Source organism: Crassostrea angulata, chromosome 6 (assembly GCF_025612915.1).
Source record: "Crassostrea angulata isolate pt1a10 chromosome 6, ASM2561291v2, whole genome shotgun sequence".
NCBI classification, from domain to species: domain Eukaryota; kingdom Metazoa; phylum Mollusca; class Bivalvia; order Ostreida; family Ostreidae; genus Magallana; species Magallana angulata.
Window position 1 is genome coordinate 39,293,037 of NC_069116.1, and position 17,115 is coordinate 39,310,151.

General features: G+C 32.3%; 1 protein-coding gene across 1 annotated transcript in view; it reads left to right on the forward strand.

Annotated features, from left to right (window-relative positions):
- Positions 1-17,115, forward strand: part of LOC128187489 (uncharacterized) — an 81,372-nt gene that overhangs the window by 20,970 nt on the left and 43,287 nt on the right. The window contains exons 11-19 of the mRNA XM_052857921.1: positions 1,046-1,234; positions 2,327-2,503; positions 3,042-3,218; positions 3,433-3,627; positions 3,811-3,987; positions 4,857-5,084; positions 6,136-6,336; positions 6,808-6,984; positions 9,207-9,468. Of these exons, the coding sequence (XP_052713881.1) occupies positions 1,046-1,234; positions 2,327-2,503; positions 3,042-3,218; positions 3,433-3,627; positions 3,811-3,987; positions 4,857-5,084; positions 6,136-6,336; positions 6,808-6,984; positions 9,207-9,468 (1,783 nt within the window). The remainder of the gene's footprint in view (positions 1-1,045; positions 1,235-2,326; positions 2,504-3,041; positions 3,219-3,432; positions 3,628-3,810; positions 3,988-4,856; positions 5,085-6,135; positions 6,337-6,807; positions 6,985-9,206; positions 9,469-17,115) is intronic.

Sequence of the window (17,115 nt, forward strand, 5' to 3'; positions counted from 1 at the left end):
ATGATTCATATGGGGTTTTCTCGAAATTCTCGTCGGAAAAGTTCGAGAATTCATATTATAAAAATTTGCATAACATATCGTTGATTTTAAAATTGATAATAATCAATTAAATCAACTCCCGACAGTACTTTGATTTCTTCTGTCCTCTGACTGACTGCTGACATGATTTTGATTCTATGATATAGTTGGGATTTTCAAAAAGAAATTGCCTAAATTTTAGCATATATTAAACTAAAGAAGATGGGTGGATAAGGCGTCTAAAATGCCCATACACGGTCGGACAAGCTACTGAAAAAATAAAATATCAATAAATTTAATTTTGTTTTAAAAAATCATTTAAAACAATATATATTTAACATATCATTGATTTTTTAACCTATACATAAGTTCAATAATTGGAATATGTTGACTCAGACAAGCGTATACGTATCAAAACCTGCAAATACTGTCATTTTTTAGAACTTCAAGGCATTTTCTTTTACAGAGTGGGTCTGTGCTCCATATTTTTTTCATAGTCTAAATAAGGTCTGCTAAAAAACAAGCCAATATCAATCAACAAAAAAGTGAAGAGATGACCCACTATGCATTAAAAATATCATTTTGTATCCCAACAATTGAACGTTTTCATAAAATAATATAAGTCCGTTAGTTCGTGGCCAAAGTCACACATAACATTTAAACCACCTACTTTGTTGTGTCTGAAACGGCTCAGTGGTTAGAGTACCTGACATAAGCTAACCTTATATATCTAGGGTTTTTATGTTATGGGTTCGATACCACAAAAATTTCTGGCAATGTTTGTTTTTTTTTTTATCTTTTTTTTAAATATTAAAAACTGAATAAAGTTAGAAATTGTGCTTTTGCAAACTTGTGTTATAATATATTTGAATAGATTCAATTGGGAAAAAATTAATTCAAAATTGTATTTTACGACTAAACTGAATGGGCAGTCGTGCCATCTTATTCCCCCATCTTCTTTTCGGACAATTTTTTTTCAATTTTAAATGCACAGGACACTGAACTGGTACTTTAACAATGTTTCCAGAAATATTTTGTCCATGGATCGCCGTTCAAGAAAAAGTTATTGTGTGGTACGATAGAGACGCAGAGCATAATATTTCCGTCAACACAACTGCTTTCTTTGCATGCCAGCCGGGATTTTCATTATCGTCAAACGAGACCATCACCTGTCTAATTACCGGAGATTGGTCCGCAGATTCACCTGTGTGTAACGGTAAGTTTTGCATCGAACACGAAGAGACCATTTATTTTGAAGCGCAAGCATCACTACACGAACAAAAGAGAAATAACAAGTGAAAATTTTAAAGGTAGGGTCAGTTTGGTTGGACTTTGAAGCATGCAATCGAAGATATTTATCGTGGAAACACGGTGAAAAGAAAAACCCAAACGAAATCGGATAATCCTCAAACTAAACCTTCTCATGGCAACTTTGAGTTTATTTGGAATCATCAAATATTTATTTTTATCACATGTTCATCTCATTATACGGTGGATATCACTCATGTAATAAATTTTTGATATTACACTGTGTGTTCTTACTCCATGTGACGTCATATTTAAACATTACATAGGTTGAGGCAGTTGATTGACGTAGAATGAAAAAGTACAAAAATAATTAATTTTAGTTGAAAAGTGTGGAGTTGTACATTAAACGTCATTTAATGTCACTTTAATGTCACTTTATTCATTTTTTCATGAATTGATATGTTCGAAAATGAACGTTTCTTTGTTAAATGTTCAAGGAACATTTTTTACATGCGTAAAGTTGTTGACGTCTTGAAGTTAATCTATTGTGCGGTGCGGCTCACGATTATAACTTTTACAGAAAAGATTAAGGTTTAACAAAAGACTTTGTTAACATGTGATAAAAAGAATCTTTTATGATTTGCGATGGTATATGATTTTTATCCAACTCGTTGTGTGTTTTCTATCCCCTCGCCAAGAAGAATCGGGGATAGAAAACACAAAACTCGTTGGATAAAAATCATATACCATCGCAAATCATGGGAGATCCTACATGTCCTACGTAAAGATTCAAATCCGCGATGGAAAAATCCGCATCCGACATTGTGAATAGAGAATCAAGTACCCGTTTACGATAAATCACAGCCAAATAGTTTAATTACCTATTTTGCGCATTGCATTGTATGCGGATTTATTTATTTTTGGAAATTCGATTTCCCTCACTTTCATACCTGACACACACATTATGCTGAGGATTATCGTGTTCAATCCTGTTTTAAATTGAAAGCTTGATCATTTTAACCAATTTCAGATATATAATCAGTCTATACCTTTCTTTCAGAAATCTTTTGCCCGCCCGTCAATGCCTCAGCAAACAGCGAAATGGTGATTAGCAATCACTCTGTTAATAGCACTCTTACATATTCTTGTATTGGTGGTTTTGAACACACGATCGGAAATCTACATCGAACTTGCTTGTTGAACGGTACATGGAGCGGGGATCCGCCAAATTGTTCGGGTACGTAGTTAAGTTGGACGATCTTACGGTTTCTCCAGAGGAATTCTTGTGACATGCTTTCTTACGCTTTACTAAGTCAGTTTTTTAATTTACAATTTTAAAAATGTCATTATACCACTTCTTATTTGAAAGAATATCGTTATGTTTTAATTTTCATTACCTGTCCTTTTCCTTAAAGCCACTCTTTGCAAAAATCATTGGCATGTAATTGTGAACGTTGGGTTTTAATAATTTTAAATCCTATGAAAAATATTTTGAAGTTGAGAGAAATATTTTCCAAAATAAGTAAAATCTAGTTATTTTACTGCCTTTTAGTTACTTCATTGCATAATTGATACAATCATATTATCTTATCTTTATCTTATGAAAAAGCCAGTTGATATGTTAGCAAAGAAAATTGCAGACAAATTTCAAACACAATTTTTTAAAGACGGTTCTTGCTAGTATTCAGTACACAATTTTAATAGAAACCGTCTAATTGAATAGTGTAAAGGAAAATACTATTCAAACATTTTTTGAATTTCTTTTTAAACGACAGAAATATTCTGTCCGGGGCTAAATCATCCGCGAAATGGAAAAGCTGTCGCAGAACAAAACTCCATCAACAGTCAAGCAATTTACTCATGTGACACAGGATTCAATCATACCGGGGGCGATTTGACTCGTACCTGTCAGCTGAACGGAACCTGGAGTGGAGAACCAGCAATATGTAGTGGTACTCTTTTTTTTTTAGTGGGAAGGAAAGAATTACTACTTTTGCTATATCTAAGCCATTTGGGAAGATGTAATTTTTAATATTTGGGTGACTAACTTTGGAATTGGTTGTTCAAAGCGCTGGTTAAACAATGTGAAAGTCAACCATAACAGTGATTTCAGATTTTTTTTATTATTGAAAATACATCATAATTTTTTATTATTTCTTTTTACAGAGATATTTTGTACAGATATTCAAACTTTCGAAAACGGTGATGTGTCATATAGTGTTGTAATATCTTCATTTTCTGGTGTTCCTATCAATAGCACTGTATCCTTTTCATGTGACGCGGGATTTAGATTATCTCTTGATTTAAACATAACATGTCTCGCCACCGGAAGTTGGTCCGAAGCTCCACCTGTGTGTTCCGGTGAGTTCACACGTTGTAGTCACCAATCGTAATATTTTCTAATACTTCATTCCAACATATTATAAATGCCTACCCTAGAGCATTTCCTTAGGTGTTATGGTTTAATTCTTTAGTCGTTACAATTCATAACAATATATTAAGAGTTGTTATTTACATTTTAAACTATCTCTTTTTACTGAACAGAAATCCTTTGTCCAAATGTAACCGACCCTGGAAATGGGAGCGTGGAGAGTATAGACAACAAGGTGAATGGGAGCTTACTTTATAGTTGTAATACAGACTTTGAAGTAACGTCTGGAAATCTGAGTCGAGTCTGTACGCTGAATGGTACCTGGAGCGGAGGACCACCTATATGTTCGGGTACTTTATTGCAGATTACTTGTTAACAAATCGATTTCATTTATTTATATATTTTATATATATATTTTTTTTTTACATTAAACTGGTAATGGATGTATGATAATGAACAAGAGTTAAGAAAAAAACTGGATAATTTATTTGACCTGAAAAAGTTTCAAGAAAATTATAATTTTTTTTTTTGACTTCTATTTAAACATGTATTAGGTATTTATGATTTCCTTACAATATTTCTTTGTCTTTTTGCTTACGCTTAAATAGTATATGACCTGGTCTCATAATCTGATGTTTGAAGGGAAATATTTTAAATATTTGAACTCTTTCTTTTAGCTCTACTTATTAATTGAAAATTTCGAAAATCAAGTTTTTTTGCCTAAGTTAACACAATTAAAATAAAGTCGAAATAGAAGTATGGTTGTAACTTCTACCAAAAATAAACACAAATAAGTGATTAGATGGAGTATGATTGTAGGTTTCCAGCTTTTGTTAGTTTGACCAGGTATTAAAAAACGATTTTAAAGAAGCAAAACTACATAATTTTCTACAAAATACTCTGCTACAAAATTACTTTTATTAGAGGTCGTATGAGACACTTTGAGATATCAATTTAAACGTCTAGTTTATGTATGTCACGTGGAAAATATTATCACCGTTTTAACTTTTCCAGGTGTACAGTATTTTACTAAAAATGCGATAATAATATCTAAAGGAGAAATCAAACGTTCAAGGACAGTGATAATGATGCAGGTGCAATACCTATTTATAGATAGTTAAATTATATGGTTTAACTTCATAACTTTTCCTTGTCATTTGCGTCAGTGTCGGTAATCAAACCTTTATCTTGAGTTGATTAAGTTTTCTCTGAATTATAGATATCACCTGCCTGGCCTTACCTTTCCCTGACAATGGTAGAATTGATGTGTCAACACAAGACCCCAAAATGAATATACGTTACTACCCTATGGGAAGTCAGTCGTCCTACGCCATCGGAACCCAAGCTTCTTACGCCTGTAACCCCGGGTTCAATCATTCCGGGGGCGATTTGACTCGCACCTGTTTGAATAATGGAACATGGGATGGAAATTCTGTGACGTGTGATGGTAATTTCTAAAATGGCAGAAAACTGTGATTTGTATTAATTTTTTACTTATGCAATAATGTTGTGTTTATATTTTATTTCAGGTAAGCTCAGACCAATAAATAATCCTTAATCCATGAGATTTCAAATTTCATGTAAATGAGATATATATATATATATATATATATATATATATATATATATATATATATATATATATATATATATATATATATGTGTGTGTGTGTGTGTGTGTGTGTGTGTGTGTGTGTGTGTGTGATATATCAAAAGCCTAGATAGCTTAAATGTTTAAATAGCTTAAATAACTTAAAGAAATATGAGCTCTATTTTTTTAGAATTGTATTTTGCTGCAAAAAACTTCTAGTATGATAAGTCTGCATGAAATGATAAATAAGATTTGAAAAAATCATTAATTTTTGTCAAAAGAAAGATTCCACCTCCAAGGAATATATAGCAGATTAATTTTTGTACAGGGCGACAATACATTGTAATTAATTAAAGGCTTCTTAACAGCTTTCCCTAATATATATGGCTATAAGAGAAATTAAAAAACCATTATATTTTTGGTCATTTAGTAGAAAATAACATTTTCTTTTTAAAAAATTCAGCTTCAAAATTGCAGCTCATATAGCTTTAAAAAGCTTAAATGTACCGTATCCATAGTAAATAAAGTCGCTGAATAACCCAACTCTATAATGATTAGAAAACCATTAAGAGCTGAAAAAATATATTTTATTGTAACAATTGAAATAAATTTTGCAATATCCCTTTTTGTTTTATCAAAAAAGGTATGTAACAACAGATTTTTATTGAAAAAGAAAATCAACAGAGAACTATATTTGATATGGTTTAATATCTTTATGTAACCTCCCCCCTCCAATTTTACCCATTTTCAAAAAGTCAAAAAGTATTGAATTAAAATCATTATTTCATAACAGACAGAGGATTGTTTTCATAGTAATATTGAAATTACCAATCTACTCAATCAATAAAATTTGTTGCCCTCGAATATCAATGAAACTTCAGATTAACTATATTATTTTTTGTTGCAGAAATATTCTGTCCGCCGCTAACTGTCTCGGCATCGACCATTATGAATTTGTCAACAGGCGTTTCTAAAACGAACTCGATGGACATTTCTGTAAACACAAGCGCCACGTTTTCCTGCAAGCCAGGGTTTCGGTTAAATGATAGTAATTCCCTTCTCTGTCAGATAGATGGAACTTGGAACGGGACACTTCCGAGTTGCTCAGGTACGCTGAAGTGAACATATTCTGTATACAATTTACACCATGTAAGGCGAAATAATGTACTCTTTACAGACACTGTACTAAAAAATGAAGAGAACTTAGAAAATGGAAGAGTTAAGTTAAAAAAAAAAGAAACAGAATGTTTTCCGGTTTTACTAGGAATTTACAATAAAAAAGGAAAAAAACCAACGAACTAAAACAAATAAGAAAGAGACATAATATGAGAAATGAAATAAAAACCTCAATTTAATTAACGTTTAGCTAGAGTACAGCATAATAAAGTCAATTTGACTTTTTTTTTATATTTGTATACGTTGTAATGTGTCACAGTTTTTAAATGATATAATGAAGATACAACTGATAAAATTTTCAAATTGTAAATTTTTTTTTTAACAATTTTAGGATGAAATGCATTCTGAAAAGGGTGTAGAATTTTTTAATACACATTCTAATTTTTAGAATGAATCTTTTTAGAAATATACTGCCCTGATCTTGAAACACCCCCAAATAGCACGTTAAATAGTATAGATAAATCTGTAAATGGGACTGCGCAGTTCGTTTGCAATAAGGGTTACCAGCAAACGAACGGAAGTTTACAGCGAAAGTGCTTGGCGACCGGAAAATGGAGTGGAATCGAGCTTGTATGTAAAGGTAAGTTGTTTTAGTGAAAATACAACATTTTTAGTGTTCACTATTATTGAAACGAAATGATCGTAAAATGAAAATTCAAATTTTCAATTTAAAAAAAAAATTATGTATTAAAAAAACAAACGGGGAAAAGAATGAAAAAGCATTAATTGGAAGTCACACTATTGATTACATATAACATTTCATGCTATTTTCCGTGAGAATTATTGTTAAATACTTTTTAGCTCACCAGAGCTGAAAGCTCAAGTGAGCTATTCTGATCACATTTTGTCTGTCGTCCGTCTGTCTGTCTGTCCGTCTGTCTGTAAACTTTTCACATTTTCAATATCTTCTCAAGAACCACTGGGCCAATTTCAACCAAACTTGGCACAAAGCAATCTTAGCCTAAGGGAATTCAAAGTTGTGAAAATTAAGGACCACGCCCTTTTGCAAAGGGAGATAATTAGAAATTTATGAAAATTTTCGAGAAATTTTCAAAGATCTTTTTTCTCATGAACCATAAAACCAGGAAAGCTGAAACATGTGTGGAAGCATCCTCAGGTAGTGTAGATACTAAATTGTGAAAATCATGATTCCCGGGGTTAGGGTTGGGCCACAATGGGGGGTCGAATTTTAACATATGAATATATAGAGTATATCTTTAAAAATCTTCTTCTCAGAAACTAATCAGCCAGGAAAGCTGACACTTGTGTGGAAGCATCCTCGGGTAGTGTAGATTCCAAAATTGTGAAAATCATGATTCCCGGGGGTAGGGTGAGGCCACAATGGGGGTTGAAGTTTTACATAGGAAGATATAGAGTAAATCTTTAAGAATCATCTTCTCAGAAACTAATCAGCCAGGACAGCTGAAACTTGTGTGGATGCATCCTCAGGCAATGTAGATTCAAAGTTGTGAATATCATGATCCCTGGGGGTAGGGTGGGGCACAATGGGGGGTCGAAGTTTTACATAGGAATATATAGAGTAAATATTTAAAAATCTTCTCCTCAGAAACTAATCAGCCAGGAAAGCTGAAACTTGTGTGGAAGTATCCTCAGGTAGTGTAGATTCAAAGTTGTGAAAATCATGATCCCTGGGGGTAGGGTGAGGCCACATTGGGGGGGGGGTGTTAAAGTTTTACATAGGAATATATAGAGTAAATCTTTAAGAATCATCTTCTCAGAAACTAATCAGTAAGATGGTTCTTTGTAATTGTTAAGACTTTGGCTCCAGGACAATTCTTTGGCCTCACAAGAAGGTTCAGAGTTTGATGTAGCTAAATATCCCATATATAAACAATTGTAAAGGGTCTTTTTGAGAACTGCAATACTCAACATGTGATATGACTATAAAATTGAAGCAGGCAGCTATTTTTTCATTAGAATCTTTTTGTATTACTGTATTGAGTTATTGCCCTTGATTTATTGATTCTTGATTATTTTAATTAATACATCCACCGTTATCCAATTATTGTGATGATTATTTTATACAATAATAAATATTCAATGTATATAAGTTGTTCTGCATAAGTATTTTTGGGTTAGAACGGATAAGTTTGTTTATTTTTGATTTCCAATTTTTAGATACTATGAATTATTTGAGGCTGGCACATATATAGGGACAGTGTCTATTGAGTAACATTGAGCGACTGGTAGAGGTTAAACTTGAACAGGTTGGGATAGATTGAGTGTGTGGACATCCCTGCTCTATCTAATTTCGTGTTTTCTAATCTACGAAACAGAGTATGTGGTCATCCCTGCCCTGTATTGCATTAATACAAGAGTGCGATCATCCCTGATTGTACTGGTGGTGGTTGCGGCGGAGCACTAGTGTTGTCATCCCTGCTGGTGTTCTGGCCTTTCTAGCGCAGTGTGCGGCACTCCCTGCTTGCGTTAACGTTGGTACCTGTTGAGTTGCGTAGGTGTGCGGTCATCCCTGCCTGCGTAACGTTGAGACCCTATATATGTGCAGGAGCGGTGATTAAAGTCTGCTCTTGTAAATATTGGCAATCATCCTGTTAGAAAAGGTACTAATGATTATAAACATAAGAATATCCAGGGGGAAAATGGATTTTATTTATACAGGATCTACATGTATTGTACATTGTCCAGATTGTTTGTATTATGACTCCATTAAGCTGACTTTATCATACCTATTGTTCCTCAGGTGAGCGATGTGGCCTATGGGCCTCTTGTTTACAAATCAGAAACTTAAGTGGCTTTATTTGTATGATTGATTTACAACAGCTATCGGTGATTGTTTGTGCCCTTGTGAGTTTGTGACCGTACCGAAATACACAAACGTTAAAGATGTACGGCTCATTCAGGAAATTGAAAAGATGCAGAAAGAATTGGTGGTTCTAAAGAATCAAACTTCAGCGGCTTTAAGGAAGAAGATGTGCATTAAAGATTTCCGACCTTCCACGAATGCTTCCGGTGCCGTCTGGGTAGTATTTCTCATCGTGCTGGCTGGGTTGATAATCATTCCGGACATGTTAAAAGCTATTCGGTACATATTGTTAAACTTTTTTCAAAATGGACATTCCTATCATAGACGTTTTCACAAAAGCTGAACAGAAGACGATCACTCCTCCTCATTTTCCACCTCGTGCGATTAATAGCAACAGGAAGTGCATTGGAAAGTAATTTAAGGTTTATTGATTTAATGAGCAGTTAACTGCAATGAGTCGTGTATCATTATTATTCCAGTTCATGCAAGATAATTACGTTTAAAGGGGCATGGTCACGATTTTGGTCAAATTCCATTTTTCTGGTTTTATTATTTATAATGCTTTAGGAATGCATTTCTAGTGATCAAGTGAAAGAGAGCGAGTTGTAGAGTTATGAGCAAGATACAGGGCTCACAATTTCTTGTCATGTAAACAAGGCTCGTGCCCTGTTTTTGTTTACCAGTCAAAAATTGTTTTCAAGTTGAATTGTCTAACTGCTTATTCATTTTAAGCATGAATAAACAGTTCCTAACGTTTAACACATTCATTTTAGGTCTACAACTGGAATTTTTACTTGAACATTTAAAACGTAAAAAAAACTTTGTTTACATAGCAAAGAATTGTAAGCTCTGTAACTCGCTTATAACTCAACAAATGGCACTCAAATTTGAAAAGACTTTTAAAAATGCCTTAGTGAAGCATTGTAAACATTAAGATTGGGGGAATTATTTTTTACCAAAATCGTGACCAAGACCCTTTAAAGAAACAAGTCATAATGTATATGTTTGACCTGATTTGTTAGCATCAGGAGACTTCTTTTATTTATCGTGAAACCGAGTGGGAAGCACTCGTTGATTGACAAAATAAGAAATTCAGAACACCTTTATCTGAAACTTATTACAATATTTAACCTTACTATCTTATGGACATTTTTGTTTGAGAAATCGCTAAACAGAACTTAACATTGTTACCAGCCAATCTTAACAGTTATAGCATTACTTAGCAAAGACTGAATACTTGCATATCATCTTACATATTAACAGCCATTTACATATGGAATGCAATACCCATATAATTTAGAAATTCTCCAAAAGTTAAAGCTCGTTTAAGAACAGTTTTCGACATTTTAGGACTTCACACGGCCATCTTAGTTTTCTTTTGGAGTTTGTTATTGGAATATAGAATAGAAGAGTTTGTTTAAACATTGTAGACTCCAATGTTTTGTAATGGGGAGATGATTCAATTGTTATAGCAGAAAAGAAAAAAAAATGTTTTTCAACGTACTGATATTTGCAAAGCGCTCCAGTGTTGTATACTGTATAGCAGCGCCCTCCCCATAGTGCCCCCCTCGGAAATCTGGCTATGTTATAGTAGTTTTTACCACGGGGGTATAAAAAAGTAATAGACTTTTCCCAACAGTATGCCCCCCCCCCCGCTTTTTTTTCTGCATGCTTTATTTCTATTATTACCATTCATTACAATAGTTCTGTATATAAAGACAAACACATCAAAAACACTCATTCTAAATTTAATGTACAGTTACCACGGTTACGAAGGGGTTACTGCAGTATATAATGCATGTCAGAATTACATGTTGATATAGATATAGGTGTAATGCCCATTATAGCAAGAAAGCATATGGAGATGATTAAAAATAATTAAACATGAATGTTTGCAATAAGATTCTCAATGGTTTTCCACCTAGTAATAAATTCATCACATCTCATTTTTATTGCAAACAACTTTTTCTCTACCAAATAATATGCTAATATTGATTCAATAATTCGCTAATATGCGGATCAGAACTTTTCCTTGATTTGTAAAAAATATATTGTTTTGTTAATAATATCAAAATATTAACAATATCATTTTTTCTCTTGTATAGCCAAATATTACTTTACTTAATGAGAAGTTTATATCAAAATGACAATAAAATGACCAAAAAATGCTCAAATTGCACCCATAATTGTTTCCTCTTATGACAATAAAAAAAATGTTCATTTGACTCAGGTTCTTTTGTACAAAGATTGCATTTGTTATTGCATGTAATTTTACAATTAAATAAATATTTGTTTGTTCCCCGAATTCCATGGAATATCCTTTATTCCAACCATAATAGTTTACTGTCTTTTGTACAATTAAAAAGTGCATTATACTTTGATTTCCAACTAAATGTATCATCTAACTCAAGTAAAGTTTCCCATTTATGTTCATGTTTAGCACAAAAATGGATATCTTGAATAAACACATTATACACTTCTTTGTTATTTTTTTGTAAAATATTTATAGATGCTGCTGGAGAGGAAATTGCTTATGTGCATAATAGTTGTCATTAATATGTAGACAAATGACTTTTTTTAATCCAAGTACATGGCAGATTAACACCAAATTCATCAAGCTGGATAAACTCTCCAAGATCATTAAAAAAATCAGACAAATACATAAAGCCTTTCTTATATAAACTTTCAAAAAACAGTGATTTTTTATCAATTTTGATTTGAGGATTAAACCAGACAGGAATGTCCCCCCGCTTTTTGTTAAGATTTTTAGAAAAAAAGAAAATGCAATTAACGAAGAGTCCGTCAAGATTAAGTCAATGCTTTGTACATCTAAATGTAACATAAGCCTGCATACATATACATATACATGTACACTTTTTTGTATTTGTTTTACATTGTGTAGGCAAAGTTTTGATTTGTTTAAATTTCATATAAAATACAGAGAATTTATGCGTATAGATTGTCTAAAGACTAAAATTGTCCTTAAAATTCTAATGATATTTTTGAATTAATTCATTCGACATTTGTTTGGTTCATTCGTCTGCCTGTGCAATCTTGTTTGGGCAATATTTCTGCTCTGGAGAATCAATTGGAGTTTCTACATGTATATCATACAAAGATCGTTCATGACTTGATGGTGTATGTGAGTGTTTTACTCTGGTGTGTTTATGACTATCAACCCGTATATTCTCTTTTACGATCAAATCATGTTTCGTGAGTTTGTATATAATTGCCACACAATTTACTTTGTACACATACAGTCATGGACATGCATATTGTGTACGTTGCCTATACACCACAAAAGGTCATCCATTAAACCCGTATTAAATCTTTTTGTTGTTAGATACGCTTTATGTTTACAGGTGTACATCATTTTTAAAAGAAAAAGATTTCTTATCTTTTTATCAGTTGAAAATTGTCATAAATTCAATATTTCATGTAAAATTAAAATAAGAAAGTTGTATATATACACCACTTACGCATAAGTTTTTAATAAACCAAAAAAAAATCCTGCCAGTTGTATGCAGGAAGAAGTGTGTATTTTTTTACAATTTAGTAAGTTGCACAATATAGCGCAACTGGATGTGCATATTAATCGCTAAAAAAGTTATATAAGGGATAGTGTTTTAAATTTTATTGTTTTTACCGCATTTAAAGCCAACCTACACTATTATATTAATCGCAAAATTCAAAATTAAAAGTATAGATTTAATCTTTAAAATAATGTTCTAAAATGCTTAGAAATTTTTACATACAGTGAATGATGAAAACTATATAATTTTAGTATCTCAAATCTCGAATTCTGGGCTTTCGTAATAAAGGCACAACTTGAAGACTGTCTATTCATTATTTTAACGAATCATACGTTTATCCAGCAAAGAAACAAACTGAAATATGGTTGAAAAAAGCCATACCATTTGCTTACAAATTATTTACATTGTATAACATTGCGTTTAATTTCATATCCAAATTTCTTGCAGTTTTTAGCTCACCTGAGCTGAAAGCTCAAGTGAGCTATTCTGATCACTTTTTGTCCGTCGTCCGTCCGTCCGTCCGTCTGTCCGTCCGTCTGTCCGTCTGTCTGTCCGTCTGTAAACTTTTTACATTTTGAACTTCTTCTCTAAAACCGCTTATCCAATTTCAACCAAATTTGGCACAAAGCATTCTTATGTGAGGGCGAATATAAATTGCAAAAATAAAAGTCCGATCTGTATTCAAAGCGGAGAAAACCTTGAAACTGTAGAAAAAGGGGGGTGCATTTTTAAAAATCTTCTTCTCAAGAACTACCGATTCCAATTCAACGTAGTTTAGCATAAATTATCTTTATGGGAAGGAAAATATAAATTGCAAAAATTAAGTGCTAATTCTGTTTCAAATCTGAGTTATTACGAAAATAATAATAAAGGAAATGCGTGTTTCAATCAGTTTAATAGCTTCGGGTTCGGCATCCGGCATCCGGTAAAATGGGTAGGCAAGACGTGGTCTGGGCAAAACAAAGATTGGCAGTTATTAATCTGCCAATCTCATTAAAATTTCAGGATATTTGATGGAGTAGTATATTTGTATTCGCTGTAAATATTGCTGCAAAATAATGCGTATTTGGAATTGACGATTGTCGATCTGCCTTGGCTTTTATTTTGCCACGGCCCGGGATTGCATACCCATTTTACCTAGACTCGTATTCCATACTTCTAAAACGAGGTTCTTTGTTTAAAGCAGCCATGACATTATACGAAAAAGGGTCGATCTGACTATGATGAATTTGCTTGTTGTGCAACAGTTCGCGTATGATGGGAAATTTTTGAAACATGCAAAATATATTGTTGCCGATTTTGTGAAGTAAATTGAGGCTAAATGTTTCAATGCGTTGACAGTTTTCACACATGACGTTGGTGTTAGCTTGTTCCGATTTTCGTTTCGTTTTCATTATTTCTGCTTGTAACCTGGGAAATATCGTCTGTATTATTTCGTGATTTTTACGTATCCAATCAAACAGAGACTTTGGTAAATCAAACAGTTAACTGTTTACCTGCGCAAATTAAGCAAAATCTGATGTATCAAAAAGTAATGAAATACAATTCATTCGATCGGTAATTCGATCGGCATTATCTTTTGCGTAATGGTAGATTAATGCATTAGGTTTTGTTGCGATGCTCGGCATTTTCTCGAGTTTATTCATTTAAAATAAAGTTTGACATTGCTGACGGAAATATGTAGGTATATACATGTATATATATGATTCATTTCGAAAAAATAAATTGTGTTCTTTATTTGTTATAGTGAATGTTTCTTGTGTTTAATTGTTTTCAATTTCTATTTACTAACCATATTTGAGTGTTAAGCTTAAAATTATAAGCAAGATACAGAGATTTGCTCACAATTCTATGTTTGTACACAGATCTTAAAAACTAAAGATTAAAAAAGTAAAAAAAAATTCAATATTTATTAAGAAAATTTTCAAAGTCTGTTCGTTCAGAAACCAACTTTAACATCTTATTGTATTGTAAACTTAACATTTTTCGTCATTATTACTCCTACTGTACATGTGATCCTTCACTGTGTTTGTGTACATTTGTATACACTGATTTTGAACCTCAAATACCAGTGAACTGGTCTTGAGTTAATAAAAGAATATAAAATCTTAGGCCATTCTTTTTTTTCCATTTTAAATACTGAATAGGAAATACCAAGTTAAAAATCATAAGCTGAATGTTATAAACTCATGTGAACAAAATATGAATCAAACCTAGGCGAACTGTGAGCTCTGTATCTTGCTTATAATTCTACAATTGACGCTGAAATTTTGGTTGAACATTAGAAAATCTCTATGAATTAGAGCATGTTAAATACTTGTACAAACAAAATAAAAGAATGATACTAATATTCTGTATATATCTACTCTCTGGGGCCCTCTCTTTATACAATAAATAATGTGAAATCTACATCAATTTTGATAGTTTTTCAGACACGAGTAAATAAAAACGACATCTTTAAAACAGTTTCCATATTTCTGACACATTTCTGTCGCGGGGATAAAGTAATTATCGCTATTCCTAAGAATACTACAGCGGAAAATTATCCTGGTTTGTACGCGAAGTAAAAAACAAATAAAATTTTTGAATGTTTTTAATTTGAGGAATTGAGCACATTGATGTACAATTTTCTTCTTCACATCTATACATGTAGGGTTTTTAAAATAAAAAACAATAACTACTATTTTTTTTTAATACAATAACTAGTAAGTACTGAGTAGTTGATGAAAAAAATGTACCTATATGCTCTCATATATTTTGATCGCTTTACAAAGGGGGGGGGGGGGGGGGCAGAACGAAAATATAGGGATTTGGAAGTTAACAACTTAACAGTATACCTCTACCAAATGTTTAGTTTTATATCTTGCGTAGAATTTTCTTATTCTGGTAAAAAATAATATTTCATGAAGGTACAATGTTAAAGATTACATGTATACAAAAATAAGTGTAAAATTCGAATACTTTACAATACAATGTATTTATTTTTTGTTTTTCTACCGAGGGACCATATGGCACAATATCTTTTGAACGCCCATTGTTGCTCAGGTGAGCGATGTGGCCCCATGGGCCTCTTGTATCATTATATCAATGCGCTTCGTGCTCATGTATTTATAAACATGTAAATGTTTCAAAACTCGGTTTTTAATTCACTTTTCTTACATGATTGGTAATAATCCATACCTTTACTTACATGTAGAACCCACCTATCAAAGTAAAGCAAGATACCCAGAAGTAGTGAGTAAAGATTTGAAAATAATTGTCTGTACAGTTTATGACATGAGTGGCCTTTGAAGGAAGAAAGGAGTAATAAACTTTGCAATATCCAGCTCCATACTTCCCTTATATGGTACACCAAATTTAGTCAAGATTTGCCAGGTAGTGTGTGAAGAGATAGGAATAGAATGAAAAGGGGAAAATCTACTATATAAAAGGCTTTTTGTGGGGATGACCTGGCTATAAAAATTGGGGAAATATATTTTATATATAGCTATAATAGATAGCTAGCTTTTCGATGGGGAACCTACCATATAGGCATTTTTCAGATGGGAAATACTGCTATAAAGTCATTTTCACGGAAGGACGGATGACAAGGGGGAAATATTACAATACAACACCGGTCGGTTATTTATTGTCTTTACTAAGCCATATACACTTTGTCTTTTAAATTATTTTTCTGTGTAACTTCTGTCCTAATTTCAACCATTTTATGTGTTCATGTACTAATATTGACCATGTATACGGCGTGTTTAATATGAAATATTACTTTATGTTATCACTACATATGTACATGTAGGAAAGTTTTTAGAACTTGGACCTAATCCTTTTGTTTTCACCATCAAACAATGAGATATGTTTCTCTCTACTCATATATAAAGATGAAAAACATGGATAATAAAAGGAGTCTTTGTCACCTTAATCGGGTTTGTTGCAGTTTTGCAAATACAATGTACATGTATCAGAATATCTGGTAAAGAAAAAACGTATGTGGAACAAGAACTTGTCCATGTGAAATCATTACTTAATTGCCTTAGACTGCATTATAGTTATAAGCATATTATATTGTTCATAACCTTTTAAACCTTTGAAACACAGAAAAATTGCATATGTTGTCTTCATTTTTCAAAATTTGTTGGTAATTTGATTTTACACGAATATTGAATTTTACATGATGAACATAAGCAGTTTTCGATTTATTTTAAAGACTGAATACTAGCACTTTGTAAACTACTTCTGTGTCATTAAAAAATGAATTTCAAAGAACAACAAATAGTTCTTAGAGAGCTGTGGATAAGTTTGATACATAGATTAAATCTATGCAGCGTAAAAATTAAAATTATTCGATTCGTTAGATATTTTGAATTAAATTAAAATTAAATTTTGAATTGAAATTATT